This window comes from Manacus vitellinus, unplaced genomic scaffold (assembly GCF_001715985.3).
Source record: "Manacus vitellinus isolate BGI_N305 unplaced genomic scaffold, ASM171598v3 scaffold_0_pilon, whole genome shotgun sequence".
In the NCBI taxonomy this organism is placed as follows: Eukaryota; Metazoa; Chordata; class Aves; order Passeriformes; family Pipridae; genus Manacus; species Manacus vitellinus.
In genome coordinates this window covers 49,228,017-49,251,042 of record NW_021938789.1, presented here as the reverse complement: position 1 = coordinate 49,251,042, position 23,026 = coordinate 49,228,017, and the positions used below count along the sequence as shown (strand labels likewise).

The 23,026-nt window shown below is 41.7% G+C and overlaps 1 protein-coding gene across 4 annotated transcripts in view; it reads right to left on the bottom strand.

Annotated features, from left to right (window-relative positions):
* Positions 1–23,026, bottom strand: part of FAM13A (family with sequence similarity 13 member A) — a 139,998-nt gene that overhangs the window by 105,473 nt on the left and 11,499 nt on the right. For all 4 annotated transcript variants that reach the window (XM_018072979.1, XM_029960830.1, XM_029960838.1 and 1 more), the window contains exons 2-4: positions 18,591–18,780; positions 15,706–15,915; positions 6,743–6,923 (exon numbers count right to left, since the gene is read on the bottom strand). In XM_018072979.1, the coding sequence (XP_017928468.1) occupies positions 6,743–6,923; positions 15,706–15,915; positions 18,591–18,747 (548 nt within the window). In that variant the 5' untranslated portion in view covers positions 18,748–18,780. The remainder of the gene's footprint in view (positions 1–6,742; positions 6,924–15,705; positions 15,916–18,590; positions 18,781–23,026) is intronic.

Below are 23,026 nucleotides of genomic sequence, written 5' to 3'. Positions count from 1 at the left end.
CCCAGACCATGTGCATGTCTCCTTCCATAGTGATGCTCAGGAAAGCTAGTCTTAAATGGGTTAAGCCACATTCAAGGCTCTGTGTCACAACTCTTACCCAGAACTAAAGTGACATAGGGTCAGATTAACTCACTGTGAAAGAATTACTTACATTTCATGCATTAGTTAAATGAATTTACATCAGAATCTCTGTAAACAAGCTGTAACAGGCTAAATGCAGAGTAGGCTTATGAGACAGCAAATCTCCAGACTCTACTGAGAGTGATACATTAACACACACCAACATTTCTGCATCTGACACGAGACAGGCATCACTACAAGGCTCTGTCGTCATCCACCACACCTGTGAAACTTGCTTCAAGCAGAAACAGGGGCCAGGAGGACTTGGGATGTTGTTATCTGTCTGTAATAAACTGAACTGAGATCACTGAACTGATTTCCCCAGGCAACAACTGCTGACAGCTCCCTGTCACAACTGAGAAGCAGAGATTTCCATGTGAAAGGGTCCATCTCATTAGGAATTCCCAATAGTGTTTGACCCTACCCTGTCTGACATGCATATTACCATTTCCCTAAGTGGCTTTGCAGAAGTAGCTTTCGTGGAATGACAGCACTGTAATCCTACTTTACAACCACTGCAGGGTATATCCTCTGACTCCTACTTCTGCTGTTTGTACAGTACCTTTTGTAGAGGAGCTCCACAAAGTCACCTTACCATTCTCCTAGGGAATCCAGCCAGAAATGAAGGGACTCAAAGGACAGGGAACACTTCATGGGTTTTTTGTTTCTCCAGCCCTCACAAAACATTTTTGTTAGTACCTCAGATGCCCATGAGTCCCTCAACAAGTGCAACTGAAGACTCTGAGAGTAGACCTGCTGTAACATTTAGAAGTTACAACTTCAGACACTCTATTCTGTCCCTCTAGACAGACATTACTGTGTCTGTAACAGACATGACCTCGTGGCCACAACTTATCCGTGTACTTCAACTGATGAAAGTGATTTGTCCTAACACACTGGACCACAAACTGGTGCATCTGAAAACAGGCCTGTCGGCAGACTATAGTGCAAGATCGGAGCCTAACAGGTACCCAAAGATAAAGCAACGCTAGCTAACCTGAGACAGGTGTTCATCTCTGTCTGTATGACTCATTTACATGCTCTGCAGCATTTACAGGCTTATGTCTCACCAGTCTGGATGAAATGAAATGACAGATGACACTACCGAGATTTTAAAGAAGCATTTTAGCTTCTGAGGTACTAGAGAGTCAATTTTGAGGCATCTACCTGCCTGCCTGTTAAAATCTGTTTTGGATAATTTTCTGTATCAGATTCAGGTGCCTAACCATTATTTGCATCAGATGCATAATGCAAACTTCAGGTAACACAGGCAACACAGAGCAGATAGAGTAGACTGTCTTCATTTATATGCAATATCTTTAGCTTCAGCAAAAGTTCCATTTTTTATCACGAAGTTACAGTGAGAATAGGCATCTTAAAGAGTGAAACCTACACAAAGGGGGACAAAGGGCAGCCCACAGCCTAACATCCACTCTCAAAGTACACTGCTCTCACCTCCAAACATTTCTAAGCAGCAGCTCTTCAAAAACACCCCTTGTAATTGCATTTCAGCTGTATTGCTGAACTAAAACACCATTTTGTTTTGTGCATATCAGGAAAAAGTTCTTCACTAAGAGGGTGGCTGAGCACTGAAACAAGGCTCCCATGGAAGTGGTCATGCTCCCAAGAATGCTGGTGCTCAAGAAGCATTTGGACAACATACTCAAGACACACAGTTTAATTTTTAGGTTGTCCTGTGTAGAGACAGGAGTTGAACTCCATGATCCTCATGGAACCATTCCAACTCAGGATACTCAATTGTATTTTTTCCTTTGAAACTGGTCCTCCACTTAAATTCTGGGTGTATGCTTTATTGCCAATCCTCAGTTAAGATCAGAAGGACAAACATTTTCAACCCACAGCAGTAACTGACTTTAATGGAGCTTTTACAGCAAAAAAACAAAAAAACAAAAACACCCAATGCAAAACCAAAACAACAGAGCATTTCCTATTGAAATAATCACTATTTCATTCAAGAGATGAAATAGAAAATATCATAACACCTGACACAGGACAGATGATAAAAGACAAATTTAAAGGAGTGGGCGTTCACTATGAGAACAGAAGGCTTGAGATGGAATTTGGCCAGAACACCCCTCCACTTATGAAGAGAGCAATTCATCTTCAGCAATCTTCAGTTTATTTTACATAAAGGTCATTCAATGGGCCCCAGATGACAAAACTAAGCACACAACAGAAAAGAAACAGAAGAAAAGACAAAAATATATCTCAGAAAGCCTTGGCAATATACTTCCTTACACAATTTCCAAAGAGGAGGCAAGCACTCATAAGTATTTAACATGATTATGCATGAGAACATTTATGGCCTTCCTATATTATGTTTGATGCTTTAAACTGGCATCGTAGGGTGTAGCATACTGAATTCTTGGAGAAAACAATTCCTTTACCCTGCTGGAAAATGTAGGATTTAAAATTTACATAAACCCTGCAAGAAAGGTTATGGTTGCATGCTCCAATATGCAATAATCAATGTTTAAACAACAATTTTCAGTACTCAGTTTGACACCGATCCTGGATGTACAGTTGTTTTTAAGACTGATGCACTTCCTGAAAACAAAGCCCATTCATACAATGTTTCAAAGGCCAATATTATGCACTGAGGAGTTCTAGTTCAGCCCCACTTCAGCTTCATATACCCAATCTGTGTAGCCTCCAAGGCTGCTAGAAACCAAGGTAAGACAGTCATGCATAACTTCAGACTAGATTTTAATTCTTACAAGTTCAGCAGGTCTGTAATACCTACGGCTACCCTACAGAAGATCTACCATTTTCTCTGTATCCAAAGACAATACCTAATACCTCCATACCTAATACTTTCTTGTGCAACCCTTGAGGTAATTTCTGTTACGTACTCATCATACATAAATAACTGCATCTAACTCTAACTGGTTACCTGCATTTGCCAGCCACTTTTGGGGGGATGGAGCAATCCCTCACAACATGCTTAATCTCTGCTGGAATGAAGCACAAGCAAGTTAATGAGGGCTTGAATGATGGAGGTCACATGTTCAGACCATTCTTTGAGAGACCGCTGCAAAAAATGGGTGCAAATGGATCCTCTGCTTACTCTAACTGGTAGATCTCATGTCTTACAATCCCAACCAAAGGACAGGACGAGTGCAGCAGCCCCTCTGATACCCAGCTCCAAGAGAACAGAGAAGAGGAGGGAAAACTCAGCGGGTCCTCTCCTTTCCAGCACAAGCTGTGAGAGTTGAGAAGAGACCACACAGCAGGCCATAACTAAAGCTGTGTCTCTACCAAGGCTGAAATTTAGGTCAATGGACAATAACTTCCTCTAAGAGTAACCACACTGCAAGTGTTAATACTCTACACAGATTACCCCAGCGACAGAAAAGACAACTTTTTATGTTCCTTCATGCTTGTTGTTCTTCAAGGGTTGTATTTCTCAATATACTTGACCTTTGCCTTCCATCACAATAAATTTGAACAATCCAAGTTGGAAGAAAACAGTTAATTAAATCTCAAATCTTTTGAGCTGTTTGACCTTGCCCTTTACATCTTCCTATATCTTACATCCCACTTCATTACAAGGAATGCAAATAGCCATTTTTTCCCTTCTTCTGTTCTTTAGAAATACAGAAAGCACAAGATAACCTTTTATTAGAAAAGCAGCAGTGCAGTCTGTCAAACAGCAAGTAGGGAAGCAGGGGAAGCAGTGGATAAGATAAAAGCAGTAAGGGCTGAAAGTTTAGGAAATCAGATATCATTACATTACATGTTTTTCTACATGACAGAGAGAAACAGAATGAAATTAAGAGAATTAAAATGAAGTCTAAATGTCTGGAAAGTGACCAAACAGCAGGATTTATTTCTGCATGATTTATTCAACTGTTAAACAGTTTCAGTTATGCAGTAGGAGATAATATGCTTAAATAGCTAAAATGTCACTAAAAATACCTCACAAAAAGTAATCCTTCACTATCAGCAGATGGGCTTCATCTTCTCTGACATTGTGCCTTAACTACACAGACTCCAACATTAATTTTAGACACGAGTGTGAATTTGTGACAGAAAAATCTTAGATCTTCCTGCTTAAGCAGTGTAATTTCTGACAGGCTGAATGCTAAGCCTTCTTTCCTTGTGGCAGAGAAACACCCCGTACGCTGCTTGGAACAAACAACGCAAAGCAAGAGGAGTGTTCACTTCAGCCGCCTGCTGATATTTAATTTCTGCAGCTACCCTCTCCTGGGGCTGCCTGCAGCCAGTAGCCAGACAGCCCTTGCCAAGCAGACTTCAGGCAGCCCTACTCCAGAGCTCTGAGCTGCGTTCTGAGGATCTCTCTCTGGAAGCTTGGCCAACCAGTTGGCCAAACCCAACGCCCAAAGTTTAGTGCTGCAAGTTCTTTCCTCACCCTATCAAATCTTTGTTGATACAGATGGTCACAGTTCCAGGAATTTAAGACTGCATCCATTAACACAGGAGAAAAGGGTATTTGAACTGTTCCTCACAATCTTTGTGTCTGGACCACAATCGCAAACTATGTTGAACAGACCAAGACCTGATGAAATACATAGTTGAATTACCACACTGTGAAACTTAGCTTAAATAAAATCTACATGCATAATTCTGACCTATTCGGATCTTTAAACAATGCATTACTCATTTGTTAAGTGTCAAGCCTTCCTTTCACTGCCTCTTTTGCCACATGAGCATTTATTTCAACATGTGTCACAACTCCTGGGTTGGTTACACTCATAAATGGCTTCAAGAGCCCTTGGGTTTTCACCTCCAGTGAACTCTGCCTTTCTCAGTCTTCTGCGATGGAATGATGTGATTCCACCCTTTACCTTTGTAAGGTACAGCCCTTGTACCTTATAAAAACCATTACATGTTTTCTATGCCATCTTAGGAGCAGAGATCAGTTGTGGCAAAAACTACACAGCTTTTACGATGTATGTTTTCATTTAATATTAGAAACGCCGACTGCAATTCCAAACTGCAGCTCTCTGCATTCTACACCAAAAACTATGCAGAGCTAATTTTCAAACTTTCTTGAAAGAAGTGATGAGTAAACTAAAAATTATTTAATAGCCACTTGGGAGCTTGAGTCATAGAGATTTCGCCATTGAACTCAAATTCTTCTAATTTATTTTGTTTGCTCTTAACTCTACCAATACATTTAGACAGAAATTCCCAAAGTGCACATAAAAAGACAATTAAAAAAAATTATTTTGCTTTTCCTTGTCAGAAGTTTGCAGTGTTGTGCTTCCAGTAACTCTCATATCCACGCATTCCCACACACACTACTGTCTTTTGAGTATTCTTTCTTTTGGAGAGGAAAACAATTATTTTCAAAATATACTTTATCTTTTTGCACTAACACAGTAAATGCTTTAATCCGGAAACTCACCTTCATCATCCACCAGCAATATCTTAAGATAAGGCAGCAGTGTAGTCTCTAGGACAAACTTTAGCTTAAATGTCTCCTTTCTGCATGTTCTCTTCCTAATCAATGGAAAATATATGTTCCTTAAAAACCCAGAAGGCAGCATCTAGCCTAAGTATGTGGAACTGGCTCAATATATTACAAGGAACCCCATTTCAGTTATTTATCTTTAAAGAAATCTACTTCTTTCCACTGGCTATGGAGGAAGCCTGGGGAGATAGTCTCATTAGGCACTTAATCTAATCTAAGTCTTACCAGGCAACTCAGTATTATTCCCAAGTGAAATTTTACAAAGATCAGTACAAATCCAACATCGAGACACTTGTCTCTTCTTGGAGATACCACGCATCTTCCAAGACTGATGACTGAACTGAACTCCCTACGAGCTTCCCACATCTAAGATCTCGAAGTGGGTTCACCGCAGACAAGACGGGGGTGAAGGTGCTAATGCAGCACTGCATCACACCAGGGACTCAACAGGAACCTTTTCACTCAAGTGTGTTCTTGCACCTGGAAATAACTATTCTTGCTACTGCTGCAAGCTTCACTAGCACATAAAACACATCTTCAGCACAAGCACCTAGGAACTGTGCCCGGTGAAAGAACCCAGTAAAACTACTGAGTCCAGTAAGGAGTCTCAAGAAACCAGGGGACCCCCAGTAGTTCCAGAGCAGCTTCTGAATATACTAGAGGGACAAAGAACTCAGAATCATTGGCATCTGAGGACAGACACCAGAACACAAGGCCAAATTTGCATACGGAATTCAGTATCCATCTCTAGAAATTATACAGCATCTGGGTGCTACACAGGAGTCCTTTTCCCCCAGGCATCCTCTGTCAAAGCTTTCTGCAGAGACAAATTCGTATTAACAGAGGGCAAAGGAAGAAACCTGTATGAGCACAAGTCTCCTTGTTCTCATAAAGGCACTTAAACAGCCTGAAGGCCTTTCATTGTTATACTCCTGCTCTGCTACCAACGCAGCAACACAAAACTGATCAGAAGTTTAGCAAAACAGCAAGAGGAAATGGAAGAGTAACTCAACTCCCATTCAGCTCAAACAATAGCTTTAGCACTGAAATTTAACACAGAGCCCCAGTCGTTGCCTCCATCCGATCACCTGAGCTACATTTCTGACCATCTGCTCCATTAGACTCCCTGTCAGCATATGGGGAAAAGTAAAAACCCCAACTTACTGAAAGCAGTTTGGTCCAAATACAGTGGCAAGGTTGCAAAGGTTCATCCTGTTCTCCACATGATGTTCAGCAACCTTTATCAGGAACTGGCACAGGTACTTCAACAGGCAGTAATGAGCCTCAGGCAGTTCCTTAAGGAGTTCTTTCAAGTAACTTTCCTTCTGCACGTCGTTTCTTGTGTCTAGGAAAAACAAGAGAAGAAAAAACATATCTGTACGGTTTTCTCCATTGCCACCAATTCACTTACATGGGCCAGCAGCAAGAGCTAAAATTCAATCCTGCTTCTTTTCAGAGACACAGAATCCTCCAAATCCCTCAATTTTCCTCAGGGAATGCACACCTTTCTCCTGAGCCCACCACTGGCACCATTTCATGCTTACCTTTATCTTGCAATCTTTTTCCTGAGCAGATTGAGCAGTTACTAACAGTCAGCTAACAGCTTTAGAGCATGTTTATTCCCACCCGGTAGATAGCTAAATCTACTCTAACTCCAGTTCCACCAAATCTCCTGATTCCATGCTTCTTCTGGATGTCATCCCTACTTCCCACACCCTTCTCATACTCATAGTTTTCCTTCCCATGAAAACTTTGAAAAATAAGAAAGCAAGAACAGTAAACAAAGGAGTCTTCTGAAATGCAGACAGTACTTTCTGGGGGTACATTTTATGAAAAACTCGATTTTGTATCTTTTGTCAGAGGGACAACTCTACAAAATCTTATGTGAGGCACCTTGCTTAAGAAAAAAGGCTGTTCATGGCACTGTTACACTCTAAAATGAGCTAAAACTTTGCCTAATGTTGCAGCCTTGTTATACTGCACAATCTTCTAGAATTTAGGTTTGGGTAAAAGTTTCCCATACTAAATTGAGTACTATCCAAGTATGACTAAGGTCAATTGTCTTTTATGCAGGTTTTTTGTCGCTTTTCTGTTTTAAAGCAAAAATTTTATGAACTTCACAGATGCTGTACAGACCCAGGTGGTGAACACAAGCTTGGCCTCACACAGAGCTTCTGCATAGTTGTGTTCTGCTGCTGGAATTGAACTAGTGTGCAAAATTCTTTGCTCCCCTCCTCTACCCCAAAACCACACTTCCCAAAAAGTGTCCAATTTCCACCACGATCTTGAGGTCTGCATGTTAACAAAAGCAAAGTTTTGAAAACAAATCAGCATTGATTTCCCTTTATACCAAAACAGCATGCCTTAATGCTTGGAAATATTAATTTCTACTCTTCACCAAAATGAAATGTCACTGAAACTTTCACATATGCACAAAAACCCCAAGGACTTTGCAACAGCATTTTCAGACATGAGACCTCAGGCCCTAAAGGTTTTCCTCACCAATCTAATTATAAGCAATGTCCATTAACACAAGGCCATCTGTGCATTACTAGCACTTTTTTCCTTTTTTATCAGCCTTATGGGTTGCTGGTGTCAATGCTTTAAGACTGTTGTTGCATAATAGCTTTTTCCTTAGAGATGTACTGTGAGGTTTAAAAGCGCTTCTAGTGGTTGGAAGGATGTCTTTATTCCACAGAGCTGAAGTGAGCTCGTGCTAAATGCTGACCTTCTCTGTTCTCTGTAACAGGCTGCCTTGTCCCAAAGTAGCTGCTGGCTTACCATGGGAATACAGACATCCTCCCCATGCTTAGGGTAACAGGGTGTTTTTTCATTCAGAGGATGATCCTTATGATCCTTAGCAAGGAGATTCACACAGCATTCAATCAAAACCAAATCTTGCTCAGTCTTCAAGATTTGTTTTCAGTCAAGCAGATGTAACAGAGGAGTCTGCATCAGAAGCAGTTGAGCAAATAGTTGCTGCTTCTGTTGCCTGCATGCAGAGAAGACTGGCAGAAAAACATCCAGTGCAGCTGCAGGAAAAAATAACATTTTACATTTCCCCAACATTTCAGAGGGAAAAAAAGGAGGGGAAAACAAAAATCTTTGAACACAGATTAAAATATGTATAAAAACTTCACAAGTTTCATCTCTACTTTTACTTTTCATTTCCCAGAAATATTCCAGGGCTGGATTGAACAGTATTCCAGGAGTACGGTGCTTTGAAAAGTGGTTAGGAGTGAAAATTAGTAGTCTGTATAAAAATATCTGAAGGTGACCCCTGATAACTCAACCACTAAGTTGCAATGTTATTTCTGGTTTACAATCAGTCATTTTCTGTGGCTAATAAACAGGATTTATCCTACCTATAGTTTCGGAAACAAATGAGTTTTCTATATACATACTTGCCACTTCATACAGTTGAACTTGACAGATTTCATCTGCTTCCAAGCTTAAAATCCCTGCTTTATATGACATGCATACTACTATATATGGTGAGAGAAGCCTTTTTAAGTTTTATACGCATGGTGAATTCATTTTTATGTACCTGTTTTGGTACCACCAACTTGATAAGGAATTCTTTCATGACAGCAGACCTAAGTTTAAAATGCCAGTCAAATTACAGGACCAAACATTTCAACCAACTGATTAATTATATCCTTTTCTTGTTCAGCTAAGAAATTATCTCCTTCAGAGAACTCAAATATCAAATATGCATGAAGCAGATGAGAAAAAAAATCTTGCTTGTCTATCTCAAGCATTTATTTCAAAATTTTTTTGGAGTTGTATAGAATATAAAACAGTCATGACTTCATTGCTATCAATCAGTTTGGTAAGAGTAAGAAATCTGATTTATTATTTTATTTCTGCAGTAAAATTTCAGGATGCTTCTGAAGGCTGTATCACATGGAATAACAATAAGGAATTTAGGTGCATTTGTATTTGCACTGATCAAAGTGGACTGTACAGTCTCTGACTCGATTCCTAATTATCTTTCTATTAAGCTTAAAGAAAAACAAAACCAACTAATTTCCGCATAGCCAGAACATTAAAATTCACCTCCTAACATACTTCTCTTTAGATAACAAAGCAACTAGTACAGAGTGTTTTCTACTACAAATTGCTTGAAGTTATGATAAGGAAAGCCAAAGTCGTCTCTCAGAAAAAATGCACCTCTTCCACCACCATCACCCCACCATCTAATTAGGAAATGCCCTTGAGAACTAATTGCCTCTCTGAGTCTTCCACTGGGGCTTTAGACTGACAGGTACTTTTCCATTTACTGAAGGATTTTCCATCCCTTCCAAAGTAGGAAGACGCTAATAACAGCCACAAAAGATTCCAAACACAGGTTTGCACTCTGACAACAAATAAGGTTATCAGGCTCATGGCCTCAGCTGTATTTGGTAGGTGGGATGTCCTTGTTCATTAACCACAATATGTTATGTGGTGCAAATCAACACCGCAGATGTTTATCGCTGGGCACAGCCAAACCTTTGTTCGCTTCTGTATTTTCAAGTACAGAGGCAGATACTAGATCTAAGATCTTGAAAACCTACCCCTAACTGAAGGACACAGAGACACTCAGCAACATGAGGCAGCAAACCCCATTTACTGAGCCATGAAATTCCTTGTCCTTGTGAAATGGGAGAAAGAAAATACGGTTTTCCTATTTCTTCCTTTTCCAGTGAAAACAAGGGAAGGAACTCAAGTTTTTCTTACAATACAGTCCAAAAATCAAAACCACTTTGTTAATTCTCCTGCTGCTGACATTTCATGGATTTCAGCTTTATTTTTAAAAAAAATCCTATTACAGCTCGTGGTGAATTCAGGTAATGACATGCATACACAGTATTCCATGCACTTTGTATATTTTTCAGGACAAGTGTACCTCTGCAATCCATGATCATTTCTTTAAATAAAGCAGCTTTTCAACTTATTAGAGAGTAAAAAACAGTCTTCAGTCATAACAATGATCAATTCCTTGGAGCAATCCTCCTCCTTTGACCACCTGCTAGACAATTTTTCAGTTTGTTTCAAAGTCATTCAGTAAGGTTTACTCAGCTGGTACTGACCAGAGAAGGAGAAAGAAGTAAAAGAAGAATGAAGGCTAGGAGGAAGGTGCTCTCAAGGCATCTTTTTTATTCTGGGAGCCTTCCAAAAGTAACGTGCAATAGATGGCATCTCAGTAAAGGTCTGCACAAGAAGCTTGGCTAGATGTGCAGCCAGGAAGGACTCGAAACCAAGGATGAAATAGTGGGTAGGCTGAGGAAGGGAACAAAACCAGAAGCCTCAGGCCATGTCCAGCCTCAGCAACCGGAGGACACAGAATACAGCATAACACAGGCAGAGGACCAAGGAAGCCAGCAAAGCCAGAGTGGTACCTCAAAGCTGAACTAGGGACTCATTACTGAGGAACAAGTCAAGGAGATAAGTGAAAAGGACAGGCAGTCTCTCTAAAAATGTTAATTAACTAGAAACAGGAGCTTCAACACTGTAGGAGGCACAGACACATCTGCGAGTGTGTTTTCAAGTCTCATTTAATTTCAGTATACACCCACATATCACAACAAGAGGGACATATTTTCCAATAGTTCATCCTATTTCTGAACCTACTGAATTTCTTTGACATGCTACAGACACAATCTAATTCCCAAATTCATCTCTCTTCATATTACTCCTTCCCCCTGCAGAAACTGCTGCCTGAACAGCACTAAAGGTATGGATGCCTGCAAACAGGTGTGTGTAATTGTTTTGCTCATGTCTCAGATGGTCTGACCCCAAACAACTCCAGCCTGGAAGTGCTGAAACCATATCACCAGGGTGCCATGCCCTAGCCAACTATCTGTGCCATGAGACGAAGAAGAGAGGCTACTGCTTAGTGTCATGCTACCAACAGCTTTCAGCTGCCTTGCATACTCCCAGATTGGAGGGCAGACAGAAAAGCTTGCATCTGTCAGCAGCTATCAATGTGCCCGAGGAAGTTAATCCTTGGCAGAGAGGCAGCAGGTTGTACACTGCAGTACCATGGCACCCACTGGACTGTCGGAGGAATCAAAGCATTTCTTTCCACCTCCACAATCTAGGGGAAGCGGGGCTCCAGTCTCTCTCTGCCAAGAGACAATCTGCTTCAGACACGATCCTGCCACAGAGGGAAAAAAAGTCACGCCTCGTTGCCATCAGTAGCAGAAATATTGTAAGTCCTTATCATAAGAAGGCTGTCATCACAATCCAACTTGAGCCCCCTTGCTCTCTATCATTATGGCACTTTGCAGCGCTGTATTTATGCCTCATTCCAACACATTGGAGAAGAGCACTCTCACTTCTTTTGCGGCTCTGCTGAGTGTCATCATCTGTATAAAAAAATCCAACTACAAGAGGTTTTACTGCTTAACAAACATCATCTCCATGCACAAAACAGAAGTTATTTCTCTAGTTTGGAACTAGCCCTTATAACACTAACATAACACTAAAAGCCAAAGGAAAAGATTAAAATCATGTCACAAGAGCCTGGAGAACCGCAGATATCTCGTGAATCTGATTTGGTGCACTGCTGCAGTTACCATGGTTAAAAGGTCAGCTCTCATGTATTCATTTTCACAGTCACTGTTCAGATTGAAATTTGACCTCTAAAATCGCCCAACACAAGCTGTATTTTTGGTTCTGCTTGTTCATGTAAGTCAAACAGCTGCCGGCTACTAAGCGTTCCGTAAACTGACCTGTTGATACAGAAGGGAGCTGCTCATTCCCTTCCACCTCCTCCCATCCCTCTCGCTGAAACTAGCAGGGCTGTTCACAGGCATCCGACAAAACCTTGCCAGACATGGCAGGTTGTGAGCAGGAGGAGGTATGTGAAATAAAAGTCACACCTAGTTGCTGCCCCCTGAAAAATATAACTTCTCTAGTATGGAGCAACGTCAAGTAGCCAGAGTGATGAAACAGCATCAACTTAATTCAACTGTACCAAAGGAAGACAGGAATCCACATTTCACTGTATCCCTGCAATGGCAGCAACAAAAAATAAACTTGCATGAGGGAAAAGCTTTCTGTATGATAAAAAGGAAAAGTACGCTAGCAACCTGTCTTTATTAAAAGCAAGTGACCTGTGAAAGGAGTAAGAGCAGCACGTACAGTTCCCACTATGTACAAATGCCTTAAGAGTCAGTGACTGTGATGTAGAAGATAAGGAATGAAAAGCCAGAAGGAATAAACAAGCTCAGGCAGGGATTGCTTATGGGAGCTGCTGATTTCTTCTGTCTGAGGTTTCTGTAAGCACAGCCCATTTTGCATGGGCAGGCATAGCTCTGCTCTGCAGTGAAGCCTCAGTCACAAAAGAGATTGTGATGGACATTTTTTACCCCAGGACTCCCTGCAAGGAGCAGCCTTCATATTTGACAGGTGCTTTGAGGAGACTGGCCAACACCAATGTGTCCCTGGTCTGCACTTGCTACACACATCTCTGATCAACATCCTTTACAGAGGGAGGCCCTTCTCAGCTCCCACTGCCACTGTTCTTTTCCAAGGGCAGAGAGAGAATGTCAGGACACAACAAATGGCCTTTGGACATACACATTATGTTTTCTGGAAATGCATAGTCTTGGCATTATGCTGAATATTTATATAAACAGCAGTGCTTTAGGATTTGGGGGCAGCATGCAGAGCTCTGTTTCACATGACACTGCACAGGCTGCAGGCAGCAATGCTAAACCAGCTGCATGGACTTCCTGAACTACTAAAAGGACAGGTTCTCTCTTTCATAAAAGGGCAGATTATTTCCTCTTTGGTTTGGTAACAAAGACTATACCTGGAATTGAGAAGGGTTACAGCTACAGGTAAAATCTGTAATTTTCAGTCCAGTTATTTTTAACCAGAGAAATCACTCTCTAACAATTTTTATAGTAAGTAATCTAACTATGTGTTATTCTCATGTCAAGATCTCAGCTGGCTTAGAACAGGCTGATATCAATCCGTGAAAATATTCCAAACTAATTCCAACATAATTCCAAAAAAGCATATCCCGTGCAAAGCTTCAACAGAAGGGAATCCAGAGGCTGTAACAGAGCTTCTATTTGCCTTCACTGTAGACATGCAGTGAAGTGGCTTCAGATTCAAAGTTATTTTTTAATAACCTGTTGGGTCAGAAACAGTTCGACCTCTCTCTTCATAGTTTACAAAAAGAACGCCCAGGCACACACTCTCTTGGTACCATTTTGCAACAAATCCCCTTGCACATACTTTGATAAGTGAACAGATAACTCCTCCAATCCTGCACAGCTGGTTGATCATTTAACTGTAAACAAATGCCCACTTACCACTTAAGCTAATCTGAACACGATGAAAGTCACCAGTCACATAGCTACTCATCTATGCTGTATTTTCTAGGGCATGAAAAACCCCTCAGTTTTGGTCAAGCTTTACAGAAGTCTTTCCCTTGCCATAATAGCCAACTGGCACTTCTTTGCCCTAATCAAAAATTATAATGGGACTAAACTGAAGCTTCTTGTGCAATACAGGTAAACTTAGCTATGAAGACACGTCACAGTTGGATGGACTTTTGCAGAACTGGGTTTATAGGTTACACCACAAACTTTATTGAGAAACAAGAAAGTTTAGTGGGTAAATCTACTAAGTGAGAATATCCATCTCATTTGCCTGGAAAGTACTGGGAGGATTTTGCATTTCTTGTGGGAAGCAGGAACAGACTAAACTTTCCACAAACACCACAAACACCACTGTTCACAAAGCACATCAGTAGTTCCTGGCACAATACACCAATATGACCTTTGTGGGGATGTAGAACAGCTAAGGTGTGACTTATACTAAATTTACACCTAAACTGTAATTTATGAGAAAGAACATAATTAAATACAGTTCATAAGTCAGAACTGGTGAAATCTAAAAGACCCCAAAGAAAGCACAGCAATGACCACAAAAAAGGGACTTTCTAAAAGAACAGCACCTTCCTACACGACACTTCCTGAACACGATCCTTGGGCACCAGAAAACTTTACTAAATAGGGAAGGTATTTTACACAGCTCACATATAACCTTATTACAGCTGAAATGTCTGCACTCAAGGTAAAGCACAAAGTTCTTCTCCAGTGCACCATCAACACTCTGTACAGCCCAAAACACAAAAGGAAGAAAACATATGGTAGTGTTCTCCCTCCTCCAGGAAATGGTTAAACTTCCTCTCCTCTGAAGGCAAGAAAAGTGGAAGGGAGTGTGTGAGAACTTTGCACCATCTTCCACTAGGGATGCATGTCAGAGCACGTGTTCCTTCTCTGCATCATGCATCACATATGCTCTTTACAGTAAGGCAAGCAAATCTCTAGTAATATTTACCCACCCATTTTGCAGCTTCTTAGGAAAACATAAAGAAGTATCGACTGCCTGCAGCAAGAGAGAAGAACTGCCATTGACCCACACGGTCAAGAACAGGGCCAACCACCCCTCATTCAACATAACATCACCAGAGAAGAAATGTATTACAGACAGATGAATTAGATTTAAACTTACACAACTCTCTGTTAAATGATTTCTCAGTTTTCCACAGAAGAGGTGGTGTTCTGTCCTATGGTTGATCCACCACTTGAAGGTGGGTGAGGGGCGTGAAAAGAAAGAAAGAAGTCTTCCAGGTTGTGTGCTACAACACGGAACAAAAGATAAAGTCTGCTGATACTTGCAAACTGTTTCCTTTTTTGATGGGACATTACATAGAGAGAAGCAGAAACTTTGACAATGTATGGTTTTGGCCCAATTTGATTAGCAGATGAAGTTGCAACTTTTCAGAGTCCATTACAATGAAACTGCCAGAAACCACCCCAGCAAACAGAATCAAAACTCTGTCCTACATAGACAGCAGCTGTTGTCTACAAGTTTGCTCAAAGAAACCAGCTGATCATTTCAGTTTATATTCAGCAGATACAACTGGATAAGAAAATCATAAATAGTCCAGACTTTACAAGCACATAAGAAGCATTTTTCTGCCTCTCGTAAGAATTGCACATCTGGGAGCAGGTAAGAGCTAAAGTCAAAGGAAATGAGGAACAAAGTAGGTAAACCAAGAAACCAGTAATCCAGAAAGAAAGTGCATTGAAGGACTGATATTTTACCTCTTCACTTACCCTGGTAAAGCTGAATGAACCTGGGATGTAAGGCAGACGTGATAATCCCATCTGGCAACTCTCTCAAAAATAATTTCAACAGACTGGCTGCCGAGTACACATCACCATCTTTAACAAGTTCCACTTCTTCTCCACGTTCGTACTGCAGACGCAACTGCTCCACCATTTTCATGCTGCCATTTACTCTGAAGAGACCTTCCTGCGTCATACCTGTAATTATATATTGCAGGTAAGACTGATCAGAACTAAGACATCCCAGTGACACGATGAAACAGATATTTAGTGCTAATAATATACATGTAGTAATATAAAAGAGAGCAATTAATACACTACAGTTTAAAAAAAGTACTACTTTGCCCCCAGAAACCCCCTCTAGTCAAGTAGTTGGATTAGGATAAATAACGAATACTAGTGACAAGATCTTGAGGCCTGGGATACTCTTTTGAGAACCCACAAAACTCAGTGGCATTGCTGTAACCTCACGGAGAAACCAATTCAGACAGACATATTTTGTATTGGTATATTTCAAGAGAAAAGGATCCCACAAAGGACTCTATAAAACAGTTCCGTTGTTTCATTTTTGCAAGTAGCCCATTATCTTGAGCAGGACTCTGCCAAACTCACACATGTGACTACTGCCAGCTTCATGTTTCAGGGTAACAGGTTCTTACGCGTGACCATCGTGAAGCAAAAACATCTGAACATATGCTGACTGCAGCAGTAACTCCATTATGAGTACTGCAACTTTATGATAGTAAGAAATCTCAGTGAGCAAATATGTATTTTGGACAGCACAAAGACCAAAGTATTTCACAATGAAAAGAAACGGTATTGATCACCACAGGTTAGACAACTCACACCTAGTGAAGGAGATGGAGAAAGAAGGAGGCTTTGACAGAGCAAATCAGACAAATCATACTATATCTAACATCATTTTCTAGGCATTTGTTGAGATTCATAACCTCCTGTGAAGAGCCTAAAACTGAACTCAGTAAATTAATTTTCCTCTAGAACACTTTCACCACAAACATTCTGCCTTTTCTAATACTGTCTATATTCCTGCTTGTTCTTCTTCAGAAATATAACACTGAAAGGATCAAAATATATATGGTTTTCATCAGTTCAGACTAGATATCATGAAACAGCAATCTTAACAGAATGTTTCCAGTCCAGGAAGTCAATTCTAATGCAGTAGAGTTTGTAGAGAAAAATAATCTCTTTTATTGGACCAGAAGACAAATGGCTCTAGTAAGGGGAAAAAAATGGACAAGCACTCAAACATTTTACTCGACTACTATGAAACAGTGCTGACAGAATTTGTATTCCTGTATTTACAATGAAATCCATTTTTATGCGGCATGCTGTGCTGCCATCTCGAGGGCAGAAAACACCTCATCTCAGTCATGATTTTCATTTTTGCAGCACTGAGTGAGCAAAGAATACAGATCAAACTTCCTTTCCTCTTCCTTAGTCATTTATAGAACTAAAGAGAGGCTAGAAAATCCTGATAACAGCAATCAGACAGTACTGAATACAGTAGAGGGAAATTTCACTTCATCTATAAATTTGGAAATAGGCAGCTTAATGCAAACTTAGTTCAAGGATGTATCTGCCCAACAGTCAGCTCAGACTGGTTCCCTGGCCCTCTGTTAAAAACGTCTTCACAGTTAACTTTGCCATTAATTCACAAAACAAACCTTATACAGGCACAGGACACTCATTTCAAGAACTTCTTCCCATGTAAGAGAATGTCTTTGAGATCTAGCTTGAGCTTTTGAGAAGGAGAATGGATTGTATCTTTATTGGGGCTGGATAATCAACTTGGCATTCAGAAGTCCAGCTAATCTAGCTGCAGAGTAGAAAACTTGGCTTGTTTAGTCCATATTTGGGACACAGTTGTGTGGGATTCTGATCTTTTTATGGAACACAGAGTGCAGCCCACAACTTGCAGTCAAGAGCCTTTGTCAGCTTCTGGTTTTGATTAAATCCTAACTGATGCAAAACTTTTTCCATCCTTGCTCTTTCAGTGTTCTAGCAAACCACTTTAAGGCAAGTTGAAATAGATCAAGCAAGATGCTGCTGTGTAAAGGTAGGACCACGTTTTAAATTTGCACTGTACCCTAATCCAAGCTAACTTTCAAGCCATGATTGCATCTATCAGCTTCTGAGGATCTATCAAGATACTGTCATGGAATCTAAGGCTCTGCAATTGGATTATCATTACTGAGTAGGTAGAAGAAAAACCTTAGGGTAAAACCAGATGCAACTTCTTACAAGATGAAATTATCTCCACAAAACCTTTTCCATTGCTGACCAAGCGCCACAGAATACATCTGTGCATCAGTGGTGCTCTAGATTTCTGCAAGATTTATTTCAACAAGAAGTAAAGTCCCATTAAATGAGTGCAAAGAGGAGCTAAGAATTGAACACCTACCTCCTTGAGGGGATTCATAACTAGAATCTATCTGAAAACCAGTAAGAACATGTACTCCTTTTCAGTAATGTTCTCTGACTGGGGGGAGGAAAGGGGGGTATCTGTGAATACCTCTGTATAGATACCTACATCTTCTCACTGTCAAAAAGTGTTAAAGACAAATGTTTTGCAACTAGAAAACAACACAAACCTTCACAAACGGAATACATTCTATTTATAAACTGAACATCTTGTTTATGAGAGTGTGTTGCTACTTAACACTGTAGTTTACCTTTATAAACATATTAAAAAGTAAATTCAGCATCAAAGCAGGAAAAAAGAAAAAAGGAAGCAAACTATATACAGTAATATTCTTTGTCTGTGGTTAGTACCACAAAAAGAGACATATCTTCCCTTTGAAGAGTCTTACATAAAGAGTGCAACTAAGCAAAAGTGATTCCACTAAGCTTACCATGTTGAGTGAGGTACTCGACTATATTCCACACAACTATTGGGATACCATTTTTGCTCAGTCCCTGTTGCTGGAGCTCCAGAAGACTCACGCCAAACACCTTCGGACAAGTTGAGTCCCTCTGCTTGTTCAGTGGAAGCACAGCTATCTTTTTCATGTCCTCCTTCAATCTCACAGCCGTTTTGCTTTGCTTAAAGGAGTAGAGGAAAAAAAAAGTGGATTAGTCACATTTCCTGTAGAAGGTTGCACAGTCACAACATAAGCACATGTATCAAAACTGGCTTTTACACTCCAGAATAAGATTTTGGTCTTACTTTCTTTTAATCTACAGGAAAAATATCTGTGAAGTAGGAAAAGAAAAATTAACAGAGAAAGAAACTGGAAAAGGAACAAGAAAAGCATGTAGGTAGTCTGTAGTTAACAGAGAAAGACTTCTGTAGGCAAGCTTGTTACTAGAAAACCAAGTAACTACGAGTCACAGGAGACTGCTCCTGTAACTCATGAAATTCACATGGATTACAAAAGCAACCGGACAAACACAAAGAATCCCAACACACCACCATTAGTTCAGCTTGTCTCCAGGATGCCTGTCAGGGAGAGTACTCTGGGGAAGGTTTACTACACCCTTCCAAATGCTATTCATTAGGGATTCATTTTGGCCACCGTTAGGTGAGATGGACCCTTTTGAAAGATTTTACGTTATGTTTAGTATCTGCTAAGTCTAAAATTTAATTACTGAGGTTTTAAGCTTAGAAACGGACTATGTAATCTAATCACACATAATAAGGGGGGTAGAAAAACAACTCCACAATAAATCCTTAATCCCATAGGTTCTTCTGGAGGCACAATGTTCTCAAAAGTTTTGAGTTGCAGTGGCAGGGAAAACACAGGAAGACAGTCAATAAAACCCAGAGGAATAAAATAACACATGATAAATTTATAGGATCCACAATAGGCAGAAATCTAAATCAGCCTACAGCACTGACATTTGGAATGACCGTTCAAGGCAGAGCAGCAGCATCACCCATCACAGTTGGGATCACACTGCAGGAACTGGGGGCCACTGCTACCACAGAGTTCGAGCTCTTTGTCCACCACTTGCATGGTGCTTAAAAATGAACTTATTCCTACTGTGTTTCATTAACAAATCGCTAGTAGAAACATAGAGAATACTGTATGGTAACACAAAAATATGCTCAGACTCTTGACTAAGTCTTGGCATTTTATTGTATTAAGACAGATTTTAGCATGATATACATGTTTTATTTTAAAAAAAACTTTAAAATCTCTTCAGTTGTGAGTCCATATTTTTACTGTAGCCTGTAAGCTACATGAACATCTGCATCGGTGCTGCTATTAAACATGACTGTCCTTCTTTCAGACATAAAATGATATGGCAGTTCACTTTGCTGTGCTTTTTCCATTAAACACAGCTATTTGAAGCACATGTGTGTTCTACAGTCCCAGGTCCTGTGCAACACACCTGATATTTACAAAAGACATTGTTTATATAAACATCATAAATATGTTTTACTATTTGTGAAACAGAATTGCAACACCTTATAAATATTTATGATAAACAGTACACTTACCAGTGTTTGAACTAAAATCTGACCGACATTAAAATACCACATTTCTTTCAAAGAGACACGTTCCCATTCAAGATTAATGAATAATAAATGATTTTTATTCCAGGCAGATACACGCCAAGGGAAAAATCATCTAGCCTAGGTTAAATTCAGAAGACAGCAAAAATCCTTTGAGCAGTTTCTGAGCAGCTGTGATGCTCAGAGAGCTTTTCCAATTAAGGCCTTCAATTAGCCTCACAATCTTGCTCAGTTACAGCATTTCCAGCCTGTTTCAGCATTCGAAAACCTGAATAACTGAGCTGGACTTACTTGGGGAAACTCACTATTTAAATTTGCATGAGAACCAACAGACGTTTCCCATGTTTCTGGAAACATGGGAACTGAGAAAATTTTCGAGCTTGTTTCACGACCTGGAGAGGCTGCGCTAACTAGAGAACAAAAAATTACGCGATTATCCAGAATACACATCTAACCAAAATCAAAATAAAGTCATCCCCTCAAAACAGCTCTGAAACAAAGAGTTCAGTGTTAAGTTGCCTTATAGATGGAAGATCCGGCTTTACACTGTGAAAACGTGTCCAAACATTAATGCCACTGTTAGCGATCACAAGACTGGGAAAGCAACTTAAATCATCCCTGCACGATGCCGCCAAAAAGTGCCGCCCAGACACATGGAGAAAAGCTATTTATACGCCACAGGGACGCACTTTTACAGCTCATCTAGGAACTTTAACGCGGGGAACACGGCAGCGCAGTTGCTCTCTGGCTTAAATAATGGGGGGGTAAGGGGGGGAAATAAGACCGGCTGGAATTGTCTTTATTAATCTTTACCTCTCCCAAACGAGAGAGCTGCCGAGAGGGAGGGAAGGGAGAGGAGGGGAGCGCTCGGGACGAGCAGAAGGCGCAGGGCCCAGGCCCGGGATCTCCTCCTCCAGCCCCGCGACGGACCCGGCGGGGCGGGCGGGCGGAGGCTCCTTCAGCCGCCATCCATCCCCTGCTCCCTGGCCGCGCTCCGCAGCCGCTTCCCCGGCAGCGCCGCCCCGTCCCCGAGCCCGTCCCGCCGCCAGCCCCCTACTCACGCGTACGCCAGCGCCCGGCCCCCATCTCGGCCTCCCGCTCCGCCGCCGGCGCCCTCCCCTCGCTGCTCCGGCGGCCCCTCCGCGGCCCCGGAGGTGCGCCCGCCGGCCCGGCCCGCCCCGCGGACCGCGTGGGGAGCGGGGTCGTTCCCCCCCTCCTCCGGAGCGGCCGGGAGGGCTCGGCGGGGGCGGCTCTGCCTCCTGGAGCCTCCCGGGTCATGCGGCCGGCCACGGCCGGCGGCTGCACCGGGCGGTCCTGGGCATCGCCGAGGGCCCGGGCCGGGAGCTGCCGCTCGGAGCCCGGTGCCGGGCGGGGAGGGAGAGGAGCCGCTCAGCCCGTGTGCGAGCCCGGGCTCGGGCACAGCCGGGCCGCCGCTGGAAGGGTCTCCGCGACGCCGCGTTCAGCCCGGTAACGTTAGCGGGGCTGCGGGAGGAATCGCAGCCGGGCAGCCAGGGAAAACAAACCTTCCTGCGCCATGGCACTGCCGGGGGCCCTGCGGAGCACGGCGCGGGGCAACGCGTGGCCTGAGTTTGGAAGGTGCGAAGCAGTGCAAGCGTAGCCCCCCGTCCCCCCTGTGAGTGTCCATCTAGGGATACATTGGTGAAAGAAGTGAAAAGTTAAAGCAAAAAGTGGAGGGCAGGACACTCTTCACATCTAGCGCCTGCCGGCAGTCACGGCATGGTGGTGGTGGGAAGAAGAATTCACTCCCCCATCGCCCTTCTCCCGGTCACCGCAGCCTGGAAGCAGTGTTTGTCCTAGAAATTAAAAGCGCATTTCAAAACAGAACTGTAGAGTTCTGGTGTTTCAAATGTTCTACTTTTGTTTGTTTGTTTGTTTGTTTGTGGAAGAAAAGCACCCACGTTTTTATTTCTGTATCAGATGCAAGCACTGCTCGGCAGGGCCTTAGCATTGGGATAGGAGCAAAGGTCTTTGGAAAGCGTCTCTCAGGAATACCTGCTTCTGGTACATGGACAAAAGGAAGTCTGTCCAAATAGAGTAAATGGAGAAAAAGAAAATTTTATCAAACCTTCTAGATGAGGAAAATGCTACCTGCAGATCTGAGTTCTCATGCACAATTTCTATTTTATTAAGAACTGTAATCACAGTCTCCTCCATGCTCAGTTTTTGTTTTCCTCTCTAAGGCAGTCTAACCCAAAATGACTAATTTCCAAGTTGGCACATGTACAACAGAAAGTTAGACTTAGTGATAGTTAATTTTGGTGTTTTAATTTCACTTTAGGACTCTTAAAGTGAATTGATGTAACAGCCTCCTCCATCCTCCTCTTTACTGTAAGCCTCTAATGTACTTTTCACATAGATCACAGACTACTCTTTTCTTCTTAGTCCTAATTGCAGCTTCACCATGAAAACCAATGGCATGCTTCAAGCTGTAAGCCAGAGAGGGAATGATGAGAAACTGCAACTCTCTGGAGACTTCACTTGGGAGTGAAGAGTCCAGACATGAACCCACAGTAAACAGAAGCTACGGTGTTAAGGTTTCATCAATATATGTTGAGAGGTAGCAGGAACATCCTATAAAAACCAAGACCAAAAGACAAGCATTACCATCTCTTAATCAGAGCCTTGAAAGTCACGCTTCTGCTGTCACTGGAGCACTTGGGGCTATGATATGCTGGTAACTTTTCTCTGGGTTAATAAAGACACTTCTGGACTTGCTTAAAGTCTTGAGAGAGCTGAAGACCAGCATACTCATCTCCTGTGTGGCAGAAGAATCAAAACCAGACTGAAACTTCCTCAATGCCTTTGTCC